The sequence below is a fragment of the Phaseolus vulgaris genome, chromosome 6 (assembly GCF_051622355.1).
Source record: "Phaseolus vulgaris cultivar YP4 chromosome 6, ASM5162235v1, whole genome shotgun sequence".
NCBI classification, from domain to species: Eukaryota; Viridiplantae; Streptophyta; class Magnoliopsida; order Fabales; family Fabaceae; genus Phaseolus; species Phaseolus vulgaris.
Window position 1 is genome coordinate 34,593,218 of NC_143503.1, and position 18,193 is coordinate 34,611,410.

At 30.9% G+C, this 18,193-nt stretch overlaps 3 protein-coding genes across 4 annotated transcripts; 1 reads left to right on the forward strand and 2 right to left on the reverse strand.

The window, feature by feature from the left end:
- Positions 1-1,944: 1,944 nt before the first annotated feature.
- Positions 1,945-5,668, reverse strand: LOC137832505 (protein INCREASED PETAL GROWTH ANISOTROPY 1). Its single transcript, XM_068640699.1, has 6 exons — positions 4,193-5,668; positions 3,698-3,829; positions 3,349-3,530; positions 3,110-3,221; positions 2,304-2,438; positions 1,945-2,228 (listed from the first exon to the last, which is right to left on the reverse strand). The coding sequence occupies exons 1-6, from the start codon at positions 5,315-5,317 to the stop codon at positions 2,103-2,105; spliced, it is 1,812 nt and encodes a 603-aa protein (XP_068496800.1). The 5' UTR covers positions 5,318-5,668; the 3' UTR covers positions 1,945-2,102.
- Positions 5,669-10,542: 4,874 nt separating this feature from the next.
- On the forward strand, positions 10,543-12,661 carry LOC137832506 (phospholipase A1-IIgamma). The gene is made up of 2 exons (XM_068640701.2): positions 10,543-11,300; positions 11,876-12,661. The coding sequence occupies exons 1-2, from the start codon at positions 10,632-10,634 to the stop codon at positions 12,479-12,481; spliced, it is 1,275 nt and encodes a 424-aa protein (XP_068496802.1). The 5' UTR covers positions 10,543-10,631; the 3' UTR covers positions 12,482-12,661.
- A 3,413-nt stretch (positions 12,662-16,074) lies between these two features.
- Positions 16,075-18,193, reverse strand: LOC137832511 (GDSL esterase/lipase At5g45910). Of its 2 annotated transcripts, none has more exons than XM_068640706.1 (5): positions 17,801-18,193; positions 17,503-17,724; positions 17,255-17,400; positions 16,876-17,149; positions 16,075-16,651 (listed from the first exon to the last, which is right to left on the reverse strand). In XM_068640706.1, exons 1-5 carry the CDS (start codon positions 18,048-18,050, stop codon positions 16,419-16,421), a joined length of 1,125 nt encoding a protein of 374 aa, XP_068496807.1. In that variant the 5' UTR covers positions 18,051-18,193; the 3' UTR covers positions 16,075-16,418. The 2 variants fall into 2 exon arrangements, with proteins under 2 accessions (XP_068496807.1, XP_068496808.1); XM_068640707.2 differs by having other exon boundaries at positions 16,075-16,661; positions 17,801-18,091.

Sequence of the window (18,193 nt, forward strand, 5' to 3'; positions counted from 1 at the left end):
TATTTCTATTTATGTTTTTATTCATTAATTATATTTCTAACTATTTTAAATACTAAAAATATATTTTTTTAATGCATTCAAAATTAAAATTATAAAAAAAATTACTAGATTGTGCAATTCTCGTCATTAATTATGTTTCATTTTGCACAAACTATTTAATGAAAATATCAAATGAATGATCATCTTTTATTTATTTTTCTTTTTATGATCAACATATACTTATTTAATATCGCCTTATATCTCTTATCTTTATCTTGTTTGAATTTTTTTTATATCTTTTATCTTTATCTTATTTTGTTTTGCCTTTATTTTATATCTTTTATGTTTTTAGTTGTTTTTTTTTCCTGTCATTCTTTATTTATATCTATTTTTTGTTTTTATTTTATTGTTGCTGTTTTTATTTTTTATACTTATTTTTTTGGTCTCATTTTTAAGCATTAAGTGTAACATTTGTATTAGTTTTTTTTAGAATTTTGCATTTAGGTAAACACTTCAATATTATTTATGTGTCCACTATTAATTAATACTAATTGACTTTGGTTTTTTTTATAAATATGTCCTGTATTTTTTACTTGAAATTAACATGATTACATCATCAATAATAATAAAAATAAATATTAATTTATGTTTATAGATTCAACTTTTATGTTGTTGTAGAGTTTAATTTTTTATTTTCTTCATTTTAAAAAAAAATAATTTTAAAGTAAACATTTTTAATTTATTACTTTTTTATTTTTATTTTGTAAAAACTCATTTATTTATTCATTAATTATTTTTCTAATTATTTTTCTAATTATTTTAAACATTAAAAATATTTATTTTTTAATGCATTCAAAATTAAAATTATTAAAAAAATAATAATTTATTATTTATTTATTTATTTTTAAAATGGTGCTAGATAGGGAAATAAAAAATAAAAAAGTGTTAAATAGGAAAATAAAAACAAAAGGGTGCTAGATAGGAAAATAAAGTCAAAAGGGTACTAGATAGGAAAATAAAGATGTAAATTGTGCTAGATAGGGAATTGAGCCGCAATGTGTTAAATAACTTAAACTTAAAAAATCTAACTAATTCATTTAGAACAAATACGTTTTCCAAAATGTCATACAGAGCAAACAAAGAAAATAAAAATAATGAATAATAATCATGTAGACAGTTATAATAATTAAAAAAAAAATAGTAAAATGGATTCTATAAAAAAATTAGATTATATACTTACTCTTAAATTGTTAAAATTATAGTTTAAACTTGTTCAACTTGCATTTCTTTTATCAAATTAATTAATGTTCATATCACGAGTGTTGATAATGAATTTATGAAATATACACGTTTAAAAAACGATTTCGTGATTAATACATACTTAAAATGTCAAATATACTTTCTTTTTTACTATCATTGAAGGGATTAATATGACTATTGTTTATCTTTAATGTACTATACTTAATCAATAAAATAATATTGTTCTAATAAAATTAATATAAGTTTGTGATAATTAATAGACTGTACATCACTTGCAAATTAATAGCCATGTCCCAATCCACCTTACCATCCTTAAAGTTAGGCAATAATTGTTTTTTCTTCCAACTCTGTCGTATATGAAACACGTAAAATATTTGGATGAAATACCTACACAAAATATTCTACCACTTATATATAAAAAATATTTCTTATGAAACAAATAAGATCATTAATTTTATAAAAAAAAATCCTTTAGAATAATTACTTTTGCAAAGAAGTCATAGTAAACAAAGGAAGTAAAAATAATTATGTAGACATTTATAATAATATTTTAAAAAATAAATAGTTAAATGGATTCTTTAAAAAAAACTTAGACATATATTCAGTCTTAAATGATTAAAATTGTAGTTTAAACTTTTTCAACTTGCATTTCTTTGTATAAAATTAAGGAAGTGGTTTTGGAGGAATTGGCAACAGCAAAGTGAGTGAGAGGAAACAATTGGTCCTTCATGAATGAATGGGTGAATTATGAATGTGTCTGGATAAAGTGATGGCCATTGTATTGGTATTCACAAGCAAAATGTCACTATCTATACAACAAAATCGGCGCTACTAATTTTTGTGAAGCTGAGTTTGCTCCATCACTAGTAGGTTGTAGACCTGCAAAAAAATTTCTGTTGCTGGCTATGGCATTGAAGTTGGCATGACCTCGCTTTATCTCTCAATTCTTGGAATGCTCTCATTGTTTCCACATCAAACCCCCCAGCAAACTGCCAAACATCAACAACTCATTATTATTTCAGAGGGCCCTCACACCTGTTTTGTATTATCGATGAAAAATTTACCTGATGCACTCGAAATGCAAATCTAACTCCTTGGACAATGAGCTCCTCTTCTTCAGGACCACCACCAACTGTCTCAAGCTCACCAGAGACTCTCTTCATGTACTTCATGGCCAATTTCACAGATGCCAGCTTGATCTGTCATAACATAAAGTTTAAGCTAACCAAAATTTGAGAATTTACATTGTCATATGTGACACTAGAAATTGTAAATAGCAACCTACGTACCAAGCTATCCATGTCTCATTATGTTTTGTTTATTGGCATGTATGAAGGATGTGGCCTTTAGTTACTCTATTATTCGTGTAATTTAAAACGTATTAAAAGTGTACTATCCATGATCCCTCTTAGCGCCATTTGAATGCGACAAAGATATTAATGGTCAGCAATAAGGAATCTCGTTCTCTTTATTCAAGTTTAAACGACTAAGCAGACAAACAGATGGATTTTAGAGATCTGTGAGTTCACATGTGCGCATGCAGAGATTTGCAGAGACAAACAAGTAAGAATCCAACCTTTTGCTTTGTCATTTTGCTACCACCACTGCATCTTGGTGATTACAGTAGGCACCACAGATGACATTTAACGAATTGATATTTATAAATAGGCTTACTTAAAGGGAAGTAACGTACGCTATAAAACAAATAAGACCGAGACAATTCTTTTAGAAATCTACAAAATTAATCATTTGGAGTAGTCTAAATCAATTGAAACAACTTTTGGCCGTTGGTCATGGAGACATTGAAGATAATTGGTGGAGCAATTTAAAATTCAGCATATGTCACTTCCCAATTGATCATGAAAATTACCTGGCTCACAAAACCATTGTCAAGCATCCAGTGTACAGGTATGTGGAAGACTTTGTATCTATTTGTAGCTGACTCTCCCATTCTCGAGATATTGAAAACTCCATGCTCTAATCTGCCATAACCCAATTTTTAACGGAACATTAGAGTGTTCTTTAAGGTTGTGTGCAAAAGAACGTTCAATTAGCATTTTACAAATAATGTTGTTATCATATTCACATGTGGGTCAGGAATATGCATACTTTTCGAAGAGAGCCTGCATCTTCTTGAGAGCTGGACCACATGGCTGCCGAGGATCATCACGAAATGATGAAGCCTCGGATTCTATCTTCTTCAGATCACAATACCCAAACGCAGCCTCGCGCAGCGCATCGGCCTTCTTCTCTGGCCAATCGAAGTGTTTCAACACTGCTCGTTCATCCACCTAATAAAAACGAACTCAACAAATGAATATTTTTTTTATCTTAATCTAAATTAACAAGTGGTAAAACAATATAAAATTAACTATTTGTACCTAACATTCTTATGCCATTTTTCACAATATTGTAGTAAAAATTATTTTTAGAAATAATATCATCCGACATTACGTACCAAATATGAAAGCTCGTCATCAAGCCATTTAACAAAGAGCACAACGTCTTCAATGTCTGTAAATGCAGCACCCTCCACTTCTTTGATTAAGCACCTGATAAAGTCTCCTTGCGTCTCAACATCTGTTTTAATCTGAAAAAAAAAACAAGGAAAGATTGTTGAGGAGATAATTGAAGAAGCAATCTTTATTTATTTTATGCTAAACTAAATTAAATTAGGCTCTAACCAAAGAGCTAAAACCAATAACTCTTGGACATAGTTAGTGGAGGATCTTCTTTTCCCTTTTGTAGTTCGACAATTAAAAAAGTGATTCCATAAAGTAACTATCTACTTTGCGGCATTGTCAAAGTCGTGGGCACCTAAATTCGAATTTAATTGATGTCCTACGTGAAAAAAAATCCGTTTCAAATTAAAGCATGCGAGTCAGCATTTTCCATTTGACACTGACATCAGTGGCGCAGTCGTAATTTCAGCCAAAACAGGTGACACACTTACCGCGAGCAGGTGAGAGGAACGATTCTCAATTTCACCGATCATGTCACGTGGATTGGCCGCAGGAGGCAGTTCCACCACGCCGGAGAGAGATTCTCGCCGGGACTGCGATTCCCTCTTCATTAAGGAGTGATAGAACTCCACCACTTCCGGCACCTTCCTCACCTTCGCCGTAACCTGCCTACTCCCCTTCGGCGGCGGTGGTGGAGGAGGCGGAGCAGCCTTAGATGCAGCCTTGAAAGGAGGCGGCGGCGGCGGCGGAGGTCGTGATATCACTTTCTCTGTTTCGACATTGCCGTTCTCCGACGCCGCAGAAACAGCATACCGCGAGCCCATCGATGAAGAAGGCAACGACGGTCTCGGTGGCGGTTTGGGAACGCGAGGCGCACGTGGTCTTGTTAAAATGGACTCGGTAGAATCGGCGAGTTCCTCCGAGTCACGACGCGGCCTTTCACTTTCAGCCATTTCTTGTTTAAAATCTTGAACAGTAGCTTCAAACTGCTTGTTGTTGAGGCCTCTATGATCCGACGACGTTTTCTTCAAACTCTTGATCAAATTGGACCTCGCTGGCACCTCCAAAGGCACTTGAAGCCTCACCGAAGAATGATAGTCGTTTTCCATCAAAGAATGCACGTCGTTTACCAATGCCTTGCAGACATGATCCGACGACGTTTTCTTCAGCTTCGCAATCTCATCCTCCAACGCTTTAGTTTTTCTCAGGCTCTCTGTTTTCTCTTCTTCCATTCGAAGCTTCAGGTCCTCAAGCTCGTTCCTGAGCCTCCGGTTGTCTGCCTCCACTTGTTCCATTTTCTTTGTGTTACTTTCTATGTGTGCATCCCTGGCAGAAATCTGGTTTTCTAGAAGGGGAACGATGGCGACGGTTTCTTTGAGGAGCTTGTGTTCGAGAAGCTCTGTTTTAAGGCGAGACTCTCTCTCTCGGAGGTCCTCGACGAGGCGGAGGAGGTCGAGGACGTCGGAGGGGCGGGGCTGAACCTGAGCGGAGGAGCGTGAGAAGTAAGTGGCGAAGGAGCGCGTGAGGGAGGATTTAGTGGCAGAGGTGTGGGGAGGGGTGGGGGGCGCAGGGGACTTGGGGAAAGCCATAGAGAGCTTGACTTTGCCAGCTACCATTGAGGTGGAATGGGAACAGGAATGGGAATGGGATTGGATTTTGGATTAGGGTTGTCTGGTTTGCAATGTCATTGGAAGTGAAAGCTAAGACTAACAAAGATGTCGCTGTCTGAATGTCTGTCTGGGAGTGGGAGGGAGACAAAGAGAGAAACAAGTGAAGGTCTGGCTAGAGAAGGAAGAGATTCCTGCAAAAGAGGCAAATTTCTATTAAACTTCATCAACGGACTTCCCTTCTACTGGGACCTCATCTTCACTTTGTCTTAACTTCTTCACACATCAAAATAACCTTCTATTAATACCTTACTATTTCTTAATACCTTACTAAATACATCCTATTATCAATTAACTACTTTCACAGGAAAACCTCACCTTATTTCTTATATGACACTACTGAATTGACTAGAGTTGCCTAAACAACTTCTCAGAGACAAAAAAATAAATTATTTTTTTATGAATCAAAACTAACTTATATATATGGATTAAACAAAATCAAATTATCAATATTTTTTTACTACCAATTTAACTTTTAATTGGATAAAAAGATCATATTATCAAGTTTTTAAAAATTGAATAACTTAATTAAGCTTTTAAATAATAATGAAATCAAATTAAATAAAATAAGCATACAAGTGAAGTTGTGCATATTTTTAGTATTAAACATATTAACATCCTTTTATAGATTTTAGAAGAAAAAAAAACAATGTTAATAAAAAATATATATTTTAATTTAATTAAGTTTATAAGATTCTAAACAGCATTTTTTTTTAATAAATAACTGCATCTCTACAATTTATTTCCTCCGTTTTCTTTTTAAGATTTTAAGACCGGCTTCTATCATTTTTTTTTTTGTTTATACTTCGATAGCTAATAATTAATCCAGTTTAAGTCGTTTTTGAATTATTATATATAATTTTGGTCTAAAGAAATTTTAATTTTTCTGTTTTGGTTTTTGTTAAGTGTGGAAAAATGAATTAGTTGTTTATATATGTTGTGTTGCATGCATTGACTGCATGAATTTTTACTAGTTTAAGTTTATAGTAGTATGTTTATAGTTTATAGTTTATAATTGTCCGCGTACACTCTTAATAGATATAATATTTATTAAGATATAATATTTTATTATAATAATTTTTCAAATACTGATGTGCTACTTAGTTTTCTAAATATATTTGTCCGAAATGAATCATCTGTGGTATAAAGGAGACCGAGGTTTTAGTTTTGAAGGGAAAAAAAAGTGGCCAATTTTTTTTTCGGCGTTAAGACTTTTTCTTTCTTAAATTTGAAGGGTTTGAAAGTTGAAGTGTAATTAAAAGTGAAAATTGCTTTGTTGGTCCATTTAGAATTGGGCGGAAAACTAATTTGAGTTAGGATAAAAGGGAAGAGATTTGATATGAATGCAATGCCACAAAAGACAATTTGAAAATGACTTTGAACTGTTTAAAAAGGAAATGACACCAAATAAAGATGATATGTGTTATATATTTGACACGTGAGAGAGAGGGGGAAAGTAAATATTTATTATGTAAATATATTTAAATAATAAACATTACAGATTAAATTCAAAAAGGGGTGGTACTTATATATTTAATATTTTTTATTTATGAAAAAAAATTATAGTATATGCTGAGGCAGAAAGTGTGTGAGGATGGAGCTGTACTATACACAATTTTTAACATATCTTAAATTAATTAGCAAATTTTTTGTGCATTGCATGATTATTGTAGGGTTAAAATAAAACCGGAAAAAATTGAAGACGAATGCGAATGCGCGCATTATGATAATGCCATTATCATTGATTAATAGCGATTAAATCAAGTATTCTACGATAAAACAAGTATAATAAAAAATATTTATATTATCAGTCATGATAGTTTTATTTAAATTAAAAGTAAAGTTTTAAAATAGGGAATAAATTATAAATGTGTGAATCGATTAATATTTACACATAGTATGTTAAAATTCAAATATATAAGCTTTAAGTATACATATATAGAAAGTTTGTAATAAGTTAAGATGAATTTAATTAAAATTAAAATTAACATGAAATCACCATTGAAAGACAGAATTTGCCTTCGACTGTGATGAGGTAAGATGCCGTCTTAAGTAATTTCAAGAGACAACTTCATTTGGATTGCAAATAACTCGTGGATTTGTACATGGAGCTAAAGAAAGAAAGAAGTCTTTCAAGTTTTGTAGTTAATAATGTAATATTGGGGATCTCACATCCATTAGTCAAAGTTTATTTTAGAGAACATTTGTTAGACTTGTTATTGGATCATCTATAAATATGTAATCTCACATAAAAGTTGACGAATCTTAGTGTAAGAGGAATGTATTGAAGATCTCACATCAACTAAATATAATGTTAGTTCATATTATATAAGTTGGTGTAAAGTTCACTTTATACATTGATTTTATAAATTGAGATGTGTTTAAAATTCCCTTTTTAAAAATGAACATAATCACCAGACTACAAATTGATAAGAAAGAATGTCAAATAATATTAAAAATAATTAATAGTGATTTTTTTTAAATTGTATAATCTAATATTTAAATCACTCAATTCAAAATTCATAGAAACCAATTTCATTAGTATAATAGACTTCTATCTAATTTTTTTTCTTAGTTCTTTATGAATATGTATAGATTACTTACGTATATGTTTTGTTAATATGTGAGTTTTGGTTTAGTCTCCTCATATTTACTTATATTTCTTTTCTTTTAATAATCATTTGTTTATATGGTGACAGATGATTGTTGTTACTGGAAATGTCAGTGTAACTGAAATGTCAAGTTTCCTTGTATTTAGAGAAGCTCAATAGTTAAACAATCACCTTATATCATCATGGACCAAAACAAAATACCAAACTTATGCTCTAATCATATTTGGGGCATTGCATTCTGCACCCCCATGTTTTTAAACTTATACCCGCAATCGGTGAAATAAAAAACATGTTATTAAAAGAATACATTTCAAATTGCATAGTTTATGTATTTCTGGATTTCAAAAATATATTTTAAATAAACATTTTAAACTGCGAAATCTAGTAATATTTTAAAATATATTTATAGTTTATAAGTGTATTATAAAATATACAATTTAAAATGTACTAACATATTATCGAATGCACATTTCAATTTTTTTTTTAAATCTAGAAATATATTTCAAAATGTATATTCTAAATAAATAAATTTTGGAATGCATATTGCTAAATGTATCTTTAGATATAAATACACATGCCATAATGTATAATGCGAAATACAAGGGTAAAATTGAAATTAAATTTTTATTGGAGTGCAGGATCAATATATGTGGATGCTAATGCAATGCCCTCCCTTTGTGGGAGGTCTGTTATGGGATGTTATGGGAGGTTTGGAAGGTATTGTTTGGTTGTATTCCAATCAAGTGAGAAATTAAGGAGTTGTTATTCACACCTCTTTTTTCTCTTCATACTTCCCACTCTTTTACAATCCTACAATACTTTATTTTCTTTTCACTTTCGTCCAACATGACCTTTTGCCTCTCAAGTTTTCAGAATAAAATAGTTTAGTGCAGACAAGGCCAAAAACAACAATTCACGGAAAGAAAGTTCGAGGTGAAAAATAATTAAAAGGGAAAAGCAAAGAAGAAAATAAAATATCTTATGAGTTCCAAAAGTTTAAGACTTAAAATTTTAAGCAAGACTATTAGTTCTAAGTATAATTCAAGGTAAAAAAAATAAAATCTATGAAAAACTATATATAAATCCATAAATTATAATATTATTTTCATTATAAAATTTGAAGACAGCAAAATTTTTTCTGTTATGTATTATTTTTCTTTTTATTTCTATTTCATATAGAACTGCCATTCACATTTGAATCTAAGAAGAGCACATTAAAATATATGAATTTAAACAAGTTTATAAAGAAACGAAATTTAGTTTGATTTTACACCCTAAAGAATATATTGGTGTGGTGAAATTGTGGTGAGAGGTGTAGGTTGTTCCTAACGTCTTCCTCAGGCATGAAATCCTCACTAGTTTTTGTCTTTCATTACTTAGCTTTGCCACTTTAAAACTCAATTTTTATTTACAAGTTACGCAAAGCATCTAACCAATCACCACCAAATACCTGCCTTCTTCAACTTTCCAGCATCTTCAACAGTGACATTAGGTTTCTTTTTTCACAAACAATTAATAATCAGGAAATTTATATCTTGTAAAAATATTTCAAAATTTTCTATTTTTCATAAAATATTATTCTTTTAATCTTAAAATGTCCCTGCATTAATTACTGTACCTATTTTAGTAAACTAACGGAGAGAATGAGATTAATTTAATAAATTTTGTTTTTGAAATTCTTCTCATGTGAAAAACTTTAAACTGCATTAGAAGTATTAGTATGATGGTAAAATAATCACTCTAATGTTTTTTTTTTTTTGGCAAACATACTTCCAATTGCAGTTTAGCCTTATGATAAAAATTCTTATTACATTATATTTTGTTATTTCAAATGAAACATTAAAAAGAAACACAACTTACTTTCCCCGAAAATCTTCTGAAGTGATTCTTCACAAGTGTTTGGGAAGACATTGTCACGTTTTTTCCACATATCTGAAAACCAGAGATGCAGTCAGACATAAGAAGACTACTTGCATCACTAATAAAAACACGTGACCTAGAATACTTTACCCTGCAAATCTTGAAAAAAGAGAATTGTTTCCACCAATACCATTTATCCTGCAACTGACGAATGGTCTTTGAAGGCAAGCTTGCAGAGTACATCACTTTGCTTTTGGTTTTGAAATTGCGAAATGGAAGTTAGGAGTGTTATGTTATTATTAGGCCCCACTGCTTTCTTTTTGTGTGGCTAAACTTCTCTTGAAAACCTCCAATATTCAATTCGTGATTCAGCCTTTGGTTTTGTCATATTCACAAGATGTTGCTTACAAGAATAATATTTCTTCTAAACTCATCCATAATTACAAATTTACAACTCTATACACAAACACCAAGTTCATGTAAAATACTCACGTTACTTTTGTCACACCCTTCAGTATCATTTATACAACATCTGAATGACAATGTTTTAACAGATTAAAATATTCTATACATAATGAAATACTAATTGAGACGTCATAATTGTTTTAAACAGAAAATACGTATTATTCTAAAAAAACAACATATTCCTTGTGAACACATGTTTTTTAGCATTTCTGAACCTTATATTATACGCTTACAACAAATGAAACGGCCATGAATGAAGCCAAGGGGGTTTCATATTTATCCTTTTTCCAGAGTGAGTAATCATTTAAGCCTTTAGGATTGAAAATATGAAGGTGAAGTTCTGTCTTGTTGAATGCAGAAAACCCTCGGTAAGAGCGTTGTTGAAAAGGGGTATCGGTGCGAAGAAGAAGATGGATAGCAGCATAGCAAAAAAATGGCGAGAACTAAGTGGGCAAAGTCATTGGAAGGGTCTGATGGAGCCTCTGGACATTGATCTTCGCCGCTACATCATACACTACGGTGAAATGGCTCAAGCGGCATACGACGCTTTCATCTCGGAGAAAGTATCAAAGTATGCTGGATGCAGCAGATATGCCAAGAGGAATTTCTTCTCCAAAGTTGGTTTGATGAATGGCAACGCCTTCACGTATTCCGTCACCAAGTTTCTGTATGCAACTTCATCAATCGATCTCCCTGAAGCTTTCATCATAAAGTCATTTTCTAGAGAGGCTTGGAGCAGGGAATCAAATTGGATAGGTTATGTTGCAGTGGCGACTGATGAAGGGAAAGCTGCGTTAGGGAGAAGAGACATTGTGATCGCATGGAGGGGAACTGTGCAGACCTTGGAATGGGTCAATGATCTTGAGTTTGTTTTGGTTTCTGCTCCTAAAGTGTTTGGTAAGAACACTGATCCTAAAGTGCACCAGGGTTGGTACTCCATTTACACCTCTGAAGATCCACTTTCTCCCTTTAACAAGAGCAGTGCCAGAAGCCAGGTACATGCATACATGTAATTGCTTCTGTTTTTTATAAATGATTTTTAATATCTCATTTTTCAACATTCAATTAATTAACAGTGTTTATTCATTTTTATCCATTCATCTTATCATCATATTATCTCTCATGCTTATACACTTTTCTCTTGTTTGTCTCTTTCACCTTGTTTCACTGTCTATTAGCATTTTTTTGATCCAAATAGGTATCATTTTTTATATCAGATAAGTTTGACTTCGCTTGATCGGAAGTGATGTTTTCACCACCTTTCATAAAACATGCATCTCTTAAAAAAATGAAACTTATTAAGTGGCATTCAGCTGTTGAAACCTGAACTCGAATCACCTACATTTTTTATGCCCTCTTTCTTGTTCTTTCAATGAAAGAATGACACAGACGACAAAAATTAATAACTAATGATAGAATCTTGCCAATCAAAGAAAGAGAAAATTTAGTGATTATCGATCATTTGAACAAAGATAAACTTAAGAAAGGGAATTATATTAACTGATACTGATAACGTTAATTCTGCTTCAGATAAAATACAGAATAACATTTTTTTTATGTTGATGATTAGGTCCTAAGTGAGGTGAAAAGGCTAGTGGAGCTATATAAGAATGAAGAAATAAGCATAAGTATAACTGGTCACAGTTTAGGTGCTGCAATTGCAACCCTTAGTGCAGTGGACATTGTTGCAAATGGTTACAACAAACCAAGTGATCCTTCTCTGAAGGCTTCTCCAGTCACTGCCATTGTGTTTGCCTGCCCAAGAGTTGGTGATACCAACTTTCGGAAGGTTTTCTCTGGCTACAAAGATTTGAAAACCATACGCATTCGAAACGAGTTAGACATTGTCCCAAACTACCCCCTTGTGGGGTATTCGGATGTTGGTGAGGAGTTGAAGATCGATACCCGAAAATCGATGTACTTGAAGAGCCCTGGGAACCCACTTAGTTGGCATAATTTGGAGGGTTACTTGCATGGTGTGGCGGGAACACAAGGAAGCAAAGGAGGGTTCAAACTTGAGGTTAATCGTGATATTGCACTTCTGAATAAGACCTTGGATGCTCTGAAAGATGAATTGCTTGTTCCCGTTTCGTGGAGGATCGAAAAGAATAAGGGTATGGTTCAACAAAATGATGGTTCGTGGAAGCTCATGGATCATGAGGATGATGATTTCTGATCCTTAATTCAGAATTGAGAATGCCTTAATTTCGTTTGCAGTTTCATATTTGAGGTTGTTGTCGATTGGAGAAAATATTACTTAATAATTGGATTTGTTTACTGTAGTGAGATTTGTTGAATAATTACAGGTGTGTAAGATGTCATTTAGATTTATAAAAAAATTATGTTGGTTGAGAAAGTAGCTTAAGGGGGATTTGGCACAAAATCATTTTTCTTCTTATTTCTATTCTCCAATCATATCGATAATCCATTTGTGATCAGGAAACAGACTACCAACAAATCAGTCTTTTGATTCAAAAGCAATAGTGGCTTGGTTTCATTTATTTCAATTTAAAATGAAACCAAAAATCAATGTTTTATTATTTGGTTTAAGTTGATTTTTTATAATTTTTTTTATTACAAAATTTCAAAAAAAAAAAATATCTATATAAATATTGTCAAGCTTAAAAAAATATTATACATTTTATAATGAAAAAAGGGTTAGAGAATATGAATAATGTTATATTTATAATCAGATTTTATCTTTTATTTTATATAAAAATATATAATCCTGTATTTAAAAATTAACATACAATATATATGTTACAATTAAATTATAAAATATCATTTAAGATATATTTGTATATATATTATAGTTCTTAATTATTATATCTAAATAAAGAAAATGATTTTGTTTAGTTTGATTCTAGATTTTATTGGTTTTTTTTATCGATTCAGATTTTAACATAGAGTTAATGATTTTTTTTAGTTTATGAAGACTATGTGATTTTTGTTTTCCTTAATAAAAATAAAAATGAAAATAAAAAGGTACATAAAACAGTTTTATATTATCATTCAATATCAAAACACTTTATACTAAATACTTTAAAATTCATATAAAGATATTTATGGTTTATTGATAGTATAAATTTGTTTATAGTAATATTGCATAATCGTTAAAGTTTTATTTTAATCAATTGAGAAGGTATTTAGAAAACTTAGCATTACTTTTGGACTTTTTGCACCTAAATTACAGTACACCCCACTGGCTGCTTCTTCTTGCACCTCCATACCTTCTTCTCTCACCTCCATAGATTTTTGTATTTCCAAAACTACCCCTCTGTAATATTCCGAATTACATAATCTGGAAGTCATTTTTCAAATTTGTAATTAGCTTCCGGATTATATAATCCGGAAGTATTTTTTCAAATGAATGATTACTTTACGGATTACATAATCTGGAAATCTTTTTTAACTTCCGGATTATGTAATCCGGAAGTCTTTTTTTAAATGCGTTTTCGGATTACATAATCCGGAAGTTATTCTATGGGGGTGGCACAAGAAGGATAAAAATGTATTTTCATGTTTTGTATGGAGGTGTCAGAAGAAGATATAGAGGTGCAGGAAGAAACAGTCCACCCCCCTAATATCAGGCCCAGGCCCAGGCCCGATGCTGATTAAACTTCAAAGCAGCTATAGGTGCATACAGCGTGAAGCTTGAATGCATAGTCCAGTTCATCGAGTAGATATAATAATACTATAATGGGCTTGACCCGTGAATGTGTTTTCACCGGCCCACTAAGTTTGGTAAACATTTTACAAACTGTTCCCGAAAAATCAAATCAAGAAACATTTTACATTTTACAAACTATATTTTAAAAGTTAATATAGCTCTTTTAACATTTAAAATTCTAATACCATAATTTTATTGGGACGAACTCCTTTTTAAGAACATATACAAATACAATACAAAAGTATTAGAGCATTTCAAATACAAAAATATAGAAAAAGTCTTAATTTTAAAAATTAAGTTGTAATTAATAAATCTCTATTAAAGTAGATTTATATATTATACAGAAAATGTTAAATTTAAGATTTTGGTCTTAAATAAGACTCTAGATTTTATAAAATAATAATTTTCAATCTTAATATAATGTAATAAATTAATTTTTTAAATTGTAAAATATTTATGTAAAAGTGTGTCTTTTATGAATAAATTTTTCATAGAGATTTTTAAAATAAAAATAATTATGAAAATTAATAATCATATCTCATATTTGTGGTTAAGATTATTAAAACAACTATTTTATATCCATTTTATTCTTTTATTATTATCATTATTATCGTTATCACTGTTACAAAGTTACAAAAGAAGTATGAAATTCTAAACTCACTTTTTTTGAGAGAAGAAACTTAGTTCAATTATTTTTTCATTGTGAGTGTTAAATTTTTTGCATATTCATATGCTAATCAATAAAAAATAATTGACGTAACATAATAATTATAGAAGTTTGATGTTATTTTCAAGATGCACGTACTGGTTAGAATGAATTTTATAAAAAAAATACAATAATTATAGAAGTTTATATATATATATTATATAAATAAATTTGCAGGAAAAAAAAAGTTAATCATGCAATTTTGTGTGTATTTTCTTATTGAATTTTTTTTTTTACATGTTTAAGGATTACCTACTTAGTCGATTAAATACAAGGATTAATGTATGTTATCATAAATAATTACACTATCTGAGTTTTTTTAAAAAATAAACGTTTTAATACGATAAATCTATTTTTTATATTGAGATTTTATTTCAATAACTTTATGATATTTTTTTAATTTAAATTCAAAATATTTATTATTTTGAATGATTATGATTTGAAAATAAATATTATGTTAATTGTGAAAGGATTAAGTGAATATTCTAATATTGACGATCTTCATATAGTTTCGAAATTGAAAGTATCGATAGAAACTTTAAGAGAAGAAATTAATACTTAAATAAAAATATTATTTTTCTTTAAATTAAATTGAAATCATATTTTATAATAAATAGAAAAATAATTTTTTAACAACAGTTTGTGACGTACAAAAATTTGTCATAAACAATAATAAATTTTGTAACAAGATTTTTTAAACTTTGATTATTAAAATTGGGGGGAAATGGAAAGATAAAACCATTAATTAGATGCTAAACAGCAACTGAAATTATAATTTAATGTTTTATAACTTAATTTGACATTTTACTTGTATGGTCTCACAAATTTTGTTGTGACCATTTCCTTACATATTTAGTTCTTAAAATTATTATTGTAAAACGTGCTTTTCAGGGTGGTTTCATTTATTTCACTATGCTCACTCAAACCCTAAACTTAATACATATCTACTTAATTAAAATAAAAGAAATAAACGTATATAAAATTAAATATTGAATAAAAATTGTAGATTTTCTAAATTAGAGACTTAAATTGTAAAAAAAAAAAAAAAAACGTAACCGTAAATTAGAAATTAAAATAAAATTGAAAATTTACAAAATATGTAAGCTTCTCTCCCACGTATTAAAAATATTATAAAATGTGCAGTTTAGTCATTTAAAAATATATATATAGGTCTCACCCACAAATATATATATGAAACAAACAATTTTTTTTCATGGACTCCACTCCCAAAAATGTTCTCACCGTACTCATCCATCCTTCTAACTCTCTATGCCAGTATTTATCTGTATTTGATATTTCAATAACTGTGTACGAAAGCATGATAAAACTTAATATAATCTATTCAATCCACACAAAAGTAACTCTCTATCATCATATCTAGTTATACCAAAAATTTGGAACAAGGTCACATTTATCTATTAAAATAATCAAACATCTATATTTTAACAAAATCAATGACTACAAGTAAACTCAGTTCTCAAGATTTAACACATAACCAAACACCATCTGCATCAAGCAACATAATGCATTGTCATCTCAATTTCTTTGGTCCCTAAATTCACCATCCAAACATCCAAATATAAACAAGAGCCACTTGACAGTGGACAAAGACTTGCTTGTATGAAAAATAATAGTTTTACAATTCTTGAAGTTGTATAGAATTTTTTGATGTGATAAATATTAGGAGGTCACTGTGAGAGATTTTAGCCTGGTGTGAAAAGTTTGGAGACATGAACACTAGGCTATCTTGTAGGGAGAGGTCTTGAGGGGAGGATATGAGAATGGACCATAAATTAGACCTTTGGCGATGTACCTATAAGCTGCTTCTGTCAAATGAATTCCATCCCAATTTGCATGTGTCGATGGATCTGCACATACCTTCGAACCAATGTGACCACACCTTGCAGACATATTGAAGTTGTAGGCTCCACCTCCTCCACAGCACGCTCTCAGTGCCCCACTAGAAAACCCTGCAAATTTCTCCAACACAACGCACCATAATAAATAATTCAATACACAAATTTATTGCATTCAGACATGTTCAAAGGCTATATAAGAAGGAAAATATGTATGATGACGATCTTGTTGACACGAACAATCATTAATTTGAAAGCCATCTTTAACATAGTTTGCGATTAGTCGATATCATACATAGATTTTAAATCAAAACAATAAAAACAAAAGAGCCAAGTACCATAGTGTCCTGGTGCATGGAAGAAACGTTTGGCAACATCATAATAGTCTGCATACAGTATCCTTGCATGAGGATTCTTTTGCCTTAGTGTCTTCAAGGCTAGTTTCAGCTCCTTGTTATGGTACTCTGCAAAATCATTGAAACCTTTCAAGCATCCATCTCCATCATAGTCCTCCTTGTTCCCGCTTCCATATAATGTCAGATATAGCGCAGAGCACCCAATTGGCAAATTCCCCGGCACCAACAGCTCCCTTGCTCCTTCAGCTATCAATTCCTATCAAAATGGAATAGAATGCACTCTTATATATTGTTATCAACCACGTTTCTCAAGAAATTGAATTCAGGCTAATATTAATGCACTTAGTTTGAAATACGATACATTGATGGCCGTTGTTATTGTTTCAACAACAGGAGGAACAGTAGCTTGAAGTTGAGTAATATTTCCAGCAATGGCGGCATAGTTATAATCATTTCCACCTATCTCCCCCACCAGAAAGAGAGAGCGTTCAAAGTAGCTACCACAATCTGTGACATACAAGGGGATAGTAATAAAATACATGTTTATTGTCGGAAACATATGACAGAGAAAACATATGCAAGTGTTTCCAATTTAGTTTTCAGTGGTACCTTGTTTAGTACTACAAAGGGAGGGTTTAAGTTTCTTAAACCAGCCAAGCTGAACGTTCAATGAACTATTTGTCCAAAGAAATCTTCCAAGTCCGGCTTCAATGAAGAATTTTGCATCAAGTGCTGTGGCTCCAGCAACGGCAAAATTTACTCCAAGATGAATGTTTTGGTCTTTGGTTAGTGCCAGATAGGGTGGTAAATATGGCAACTCATATGCCTCAGCTACATAAATTCAAAAATCATGACAAGTGAGTATCACAATAAGCTTACACATTTACACAGCACATCAACCACATACCTATGAAATCAATCACTAGTCGTCCATCTGAGCAACGCCCGGTTGAACGATTAAAGAAGGTTTCACCATAAGGAAACTTCCCGATGACTGGGTATGACAAAGCTCCAGAAGCAAGGAAATTGCCAGTGTCACTTAAAGAGTCCCCAAAATTGAAAATTGCATTATATGGACCAGGACTTGGATTCGAAACAACTTTCTCATGGAAACCAAATGTTAAGAAAGTAATAGCTAAAAAAATATAGATGGTCATAGTATTTTAATGAATGTTGTTGAGAAAACACACACATATATAAGTAGAGCATATAATTATGAGGGAAAGTTATATGAGCCACTAATGCAGTTGAGCTTTCAATGTTGTGACGCACTTTTCTCATCTTTCGTATAGATATCTGT

What these genes read in the sequence shown, in the direction of transcription:
- LOC137832505 (XM_068640699.1), bottom strand. Translation starts at nt 5,317, where the DNA reads ATGGTAGCTGGCAAAGTCAAGCTCTCTATGGCTTTCCCCAAGTCCCCT. An exon ending in GTTCCTCTCACCTGCTCGCG is followed by an intron (nt 3,830 to 4,192) that starts GTAAGTGTGTCA and finishes TTTTTTTTTCAG; the next exon opens with ATTAAAACAGATGTTGAGAC. An exon ending in ACAATGGTTTTGTGAGCCAG is followed by an intron (nt 2,439 to 3,109) that starts GTAATTTTCATG and finishes ATGTTATGACAG; the next exon opens with ATCAAGCTGGCATCTGTGAA.
- LOC137832506 (XM_068640701.2), top strand. Translation starts at nt 10,632, where the DNA reads ATGAAGGTGAAGTTCTGTCTTGTTGAATGCAGAAAACCCTCGGTAAGA. An exon ending in AGAGCAGTGCCAGAAGCCAG is followed by an intron (nt 11,301 to 11,875) that starts GTACATGCATAC and finishes GTTGATGATTAG; the next exon opens with GTCCTAAGTGAGGTGAAAAG.
- LOC137832511 (XM_068640706.1), bottom strand. Translation starts at nt 18,050, where the DNA reads ATGACCATCTATATTTTTTTAGCTATTACTTTCTTAACATTTGGTTTC. An exon ending in ACTAGTGATTGATTTCATAG is followed by an intron (nt 17,725 to 17,800) that starts GTATGTGGTTGA and finishes GAATTTATGTAG; the next exon opens with CTGAGGCATATGAGTTGCCA. An exon ending in CCTTTGTAGTACTAAACAAG is followed by an intron (nt 17,401 to 17,502) that starts GTACCACTGAAA and finishes TGTATGTCACAG; the next exon opens with ATTGTGGTAGCTACTTTGAA.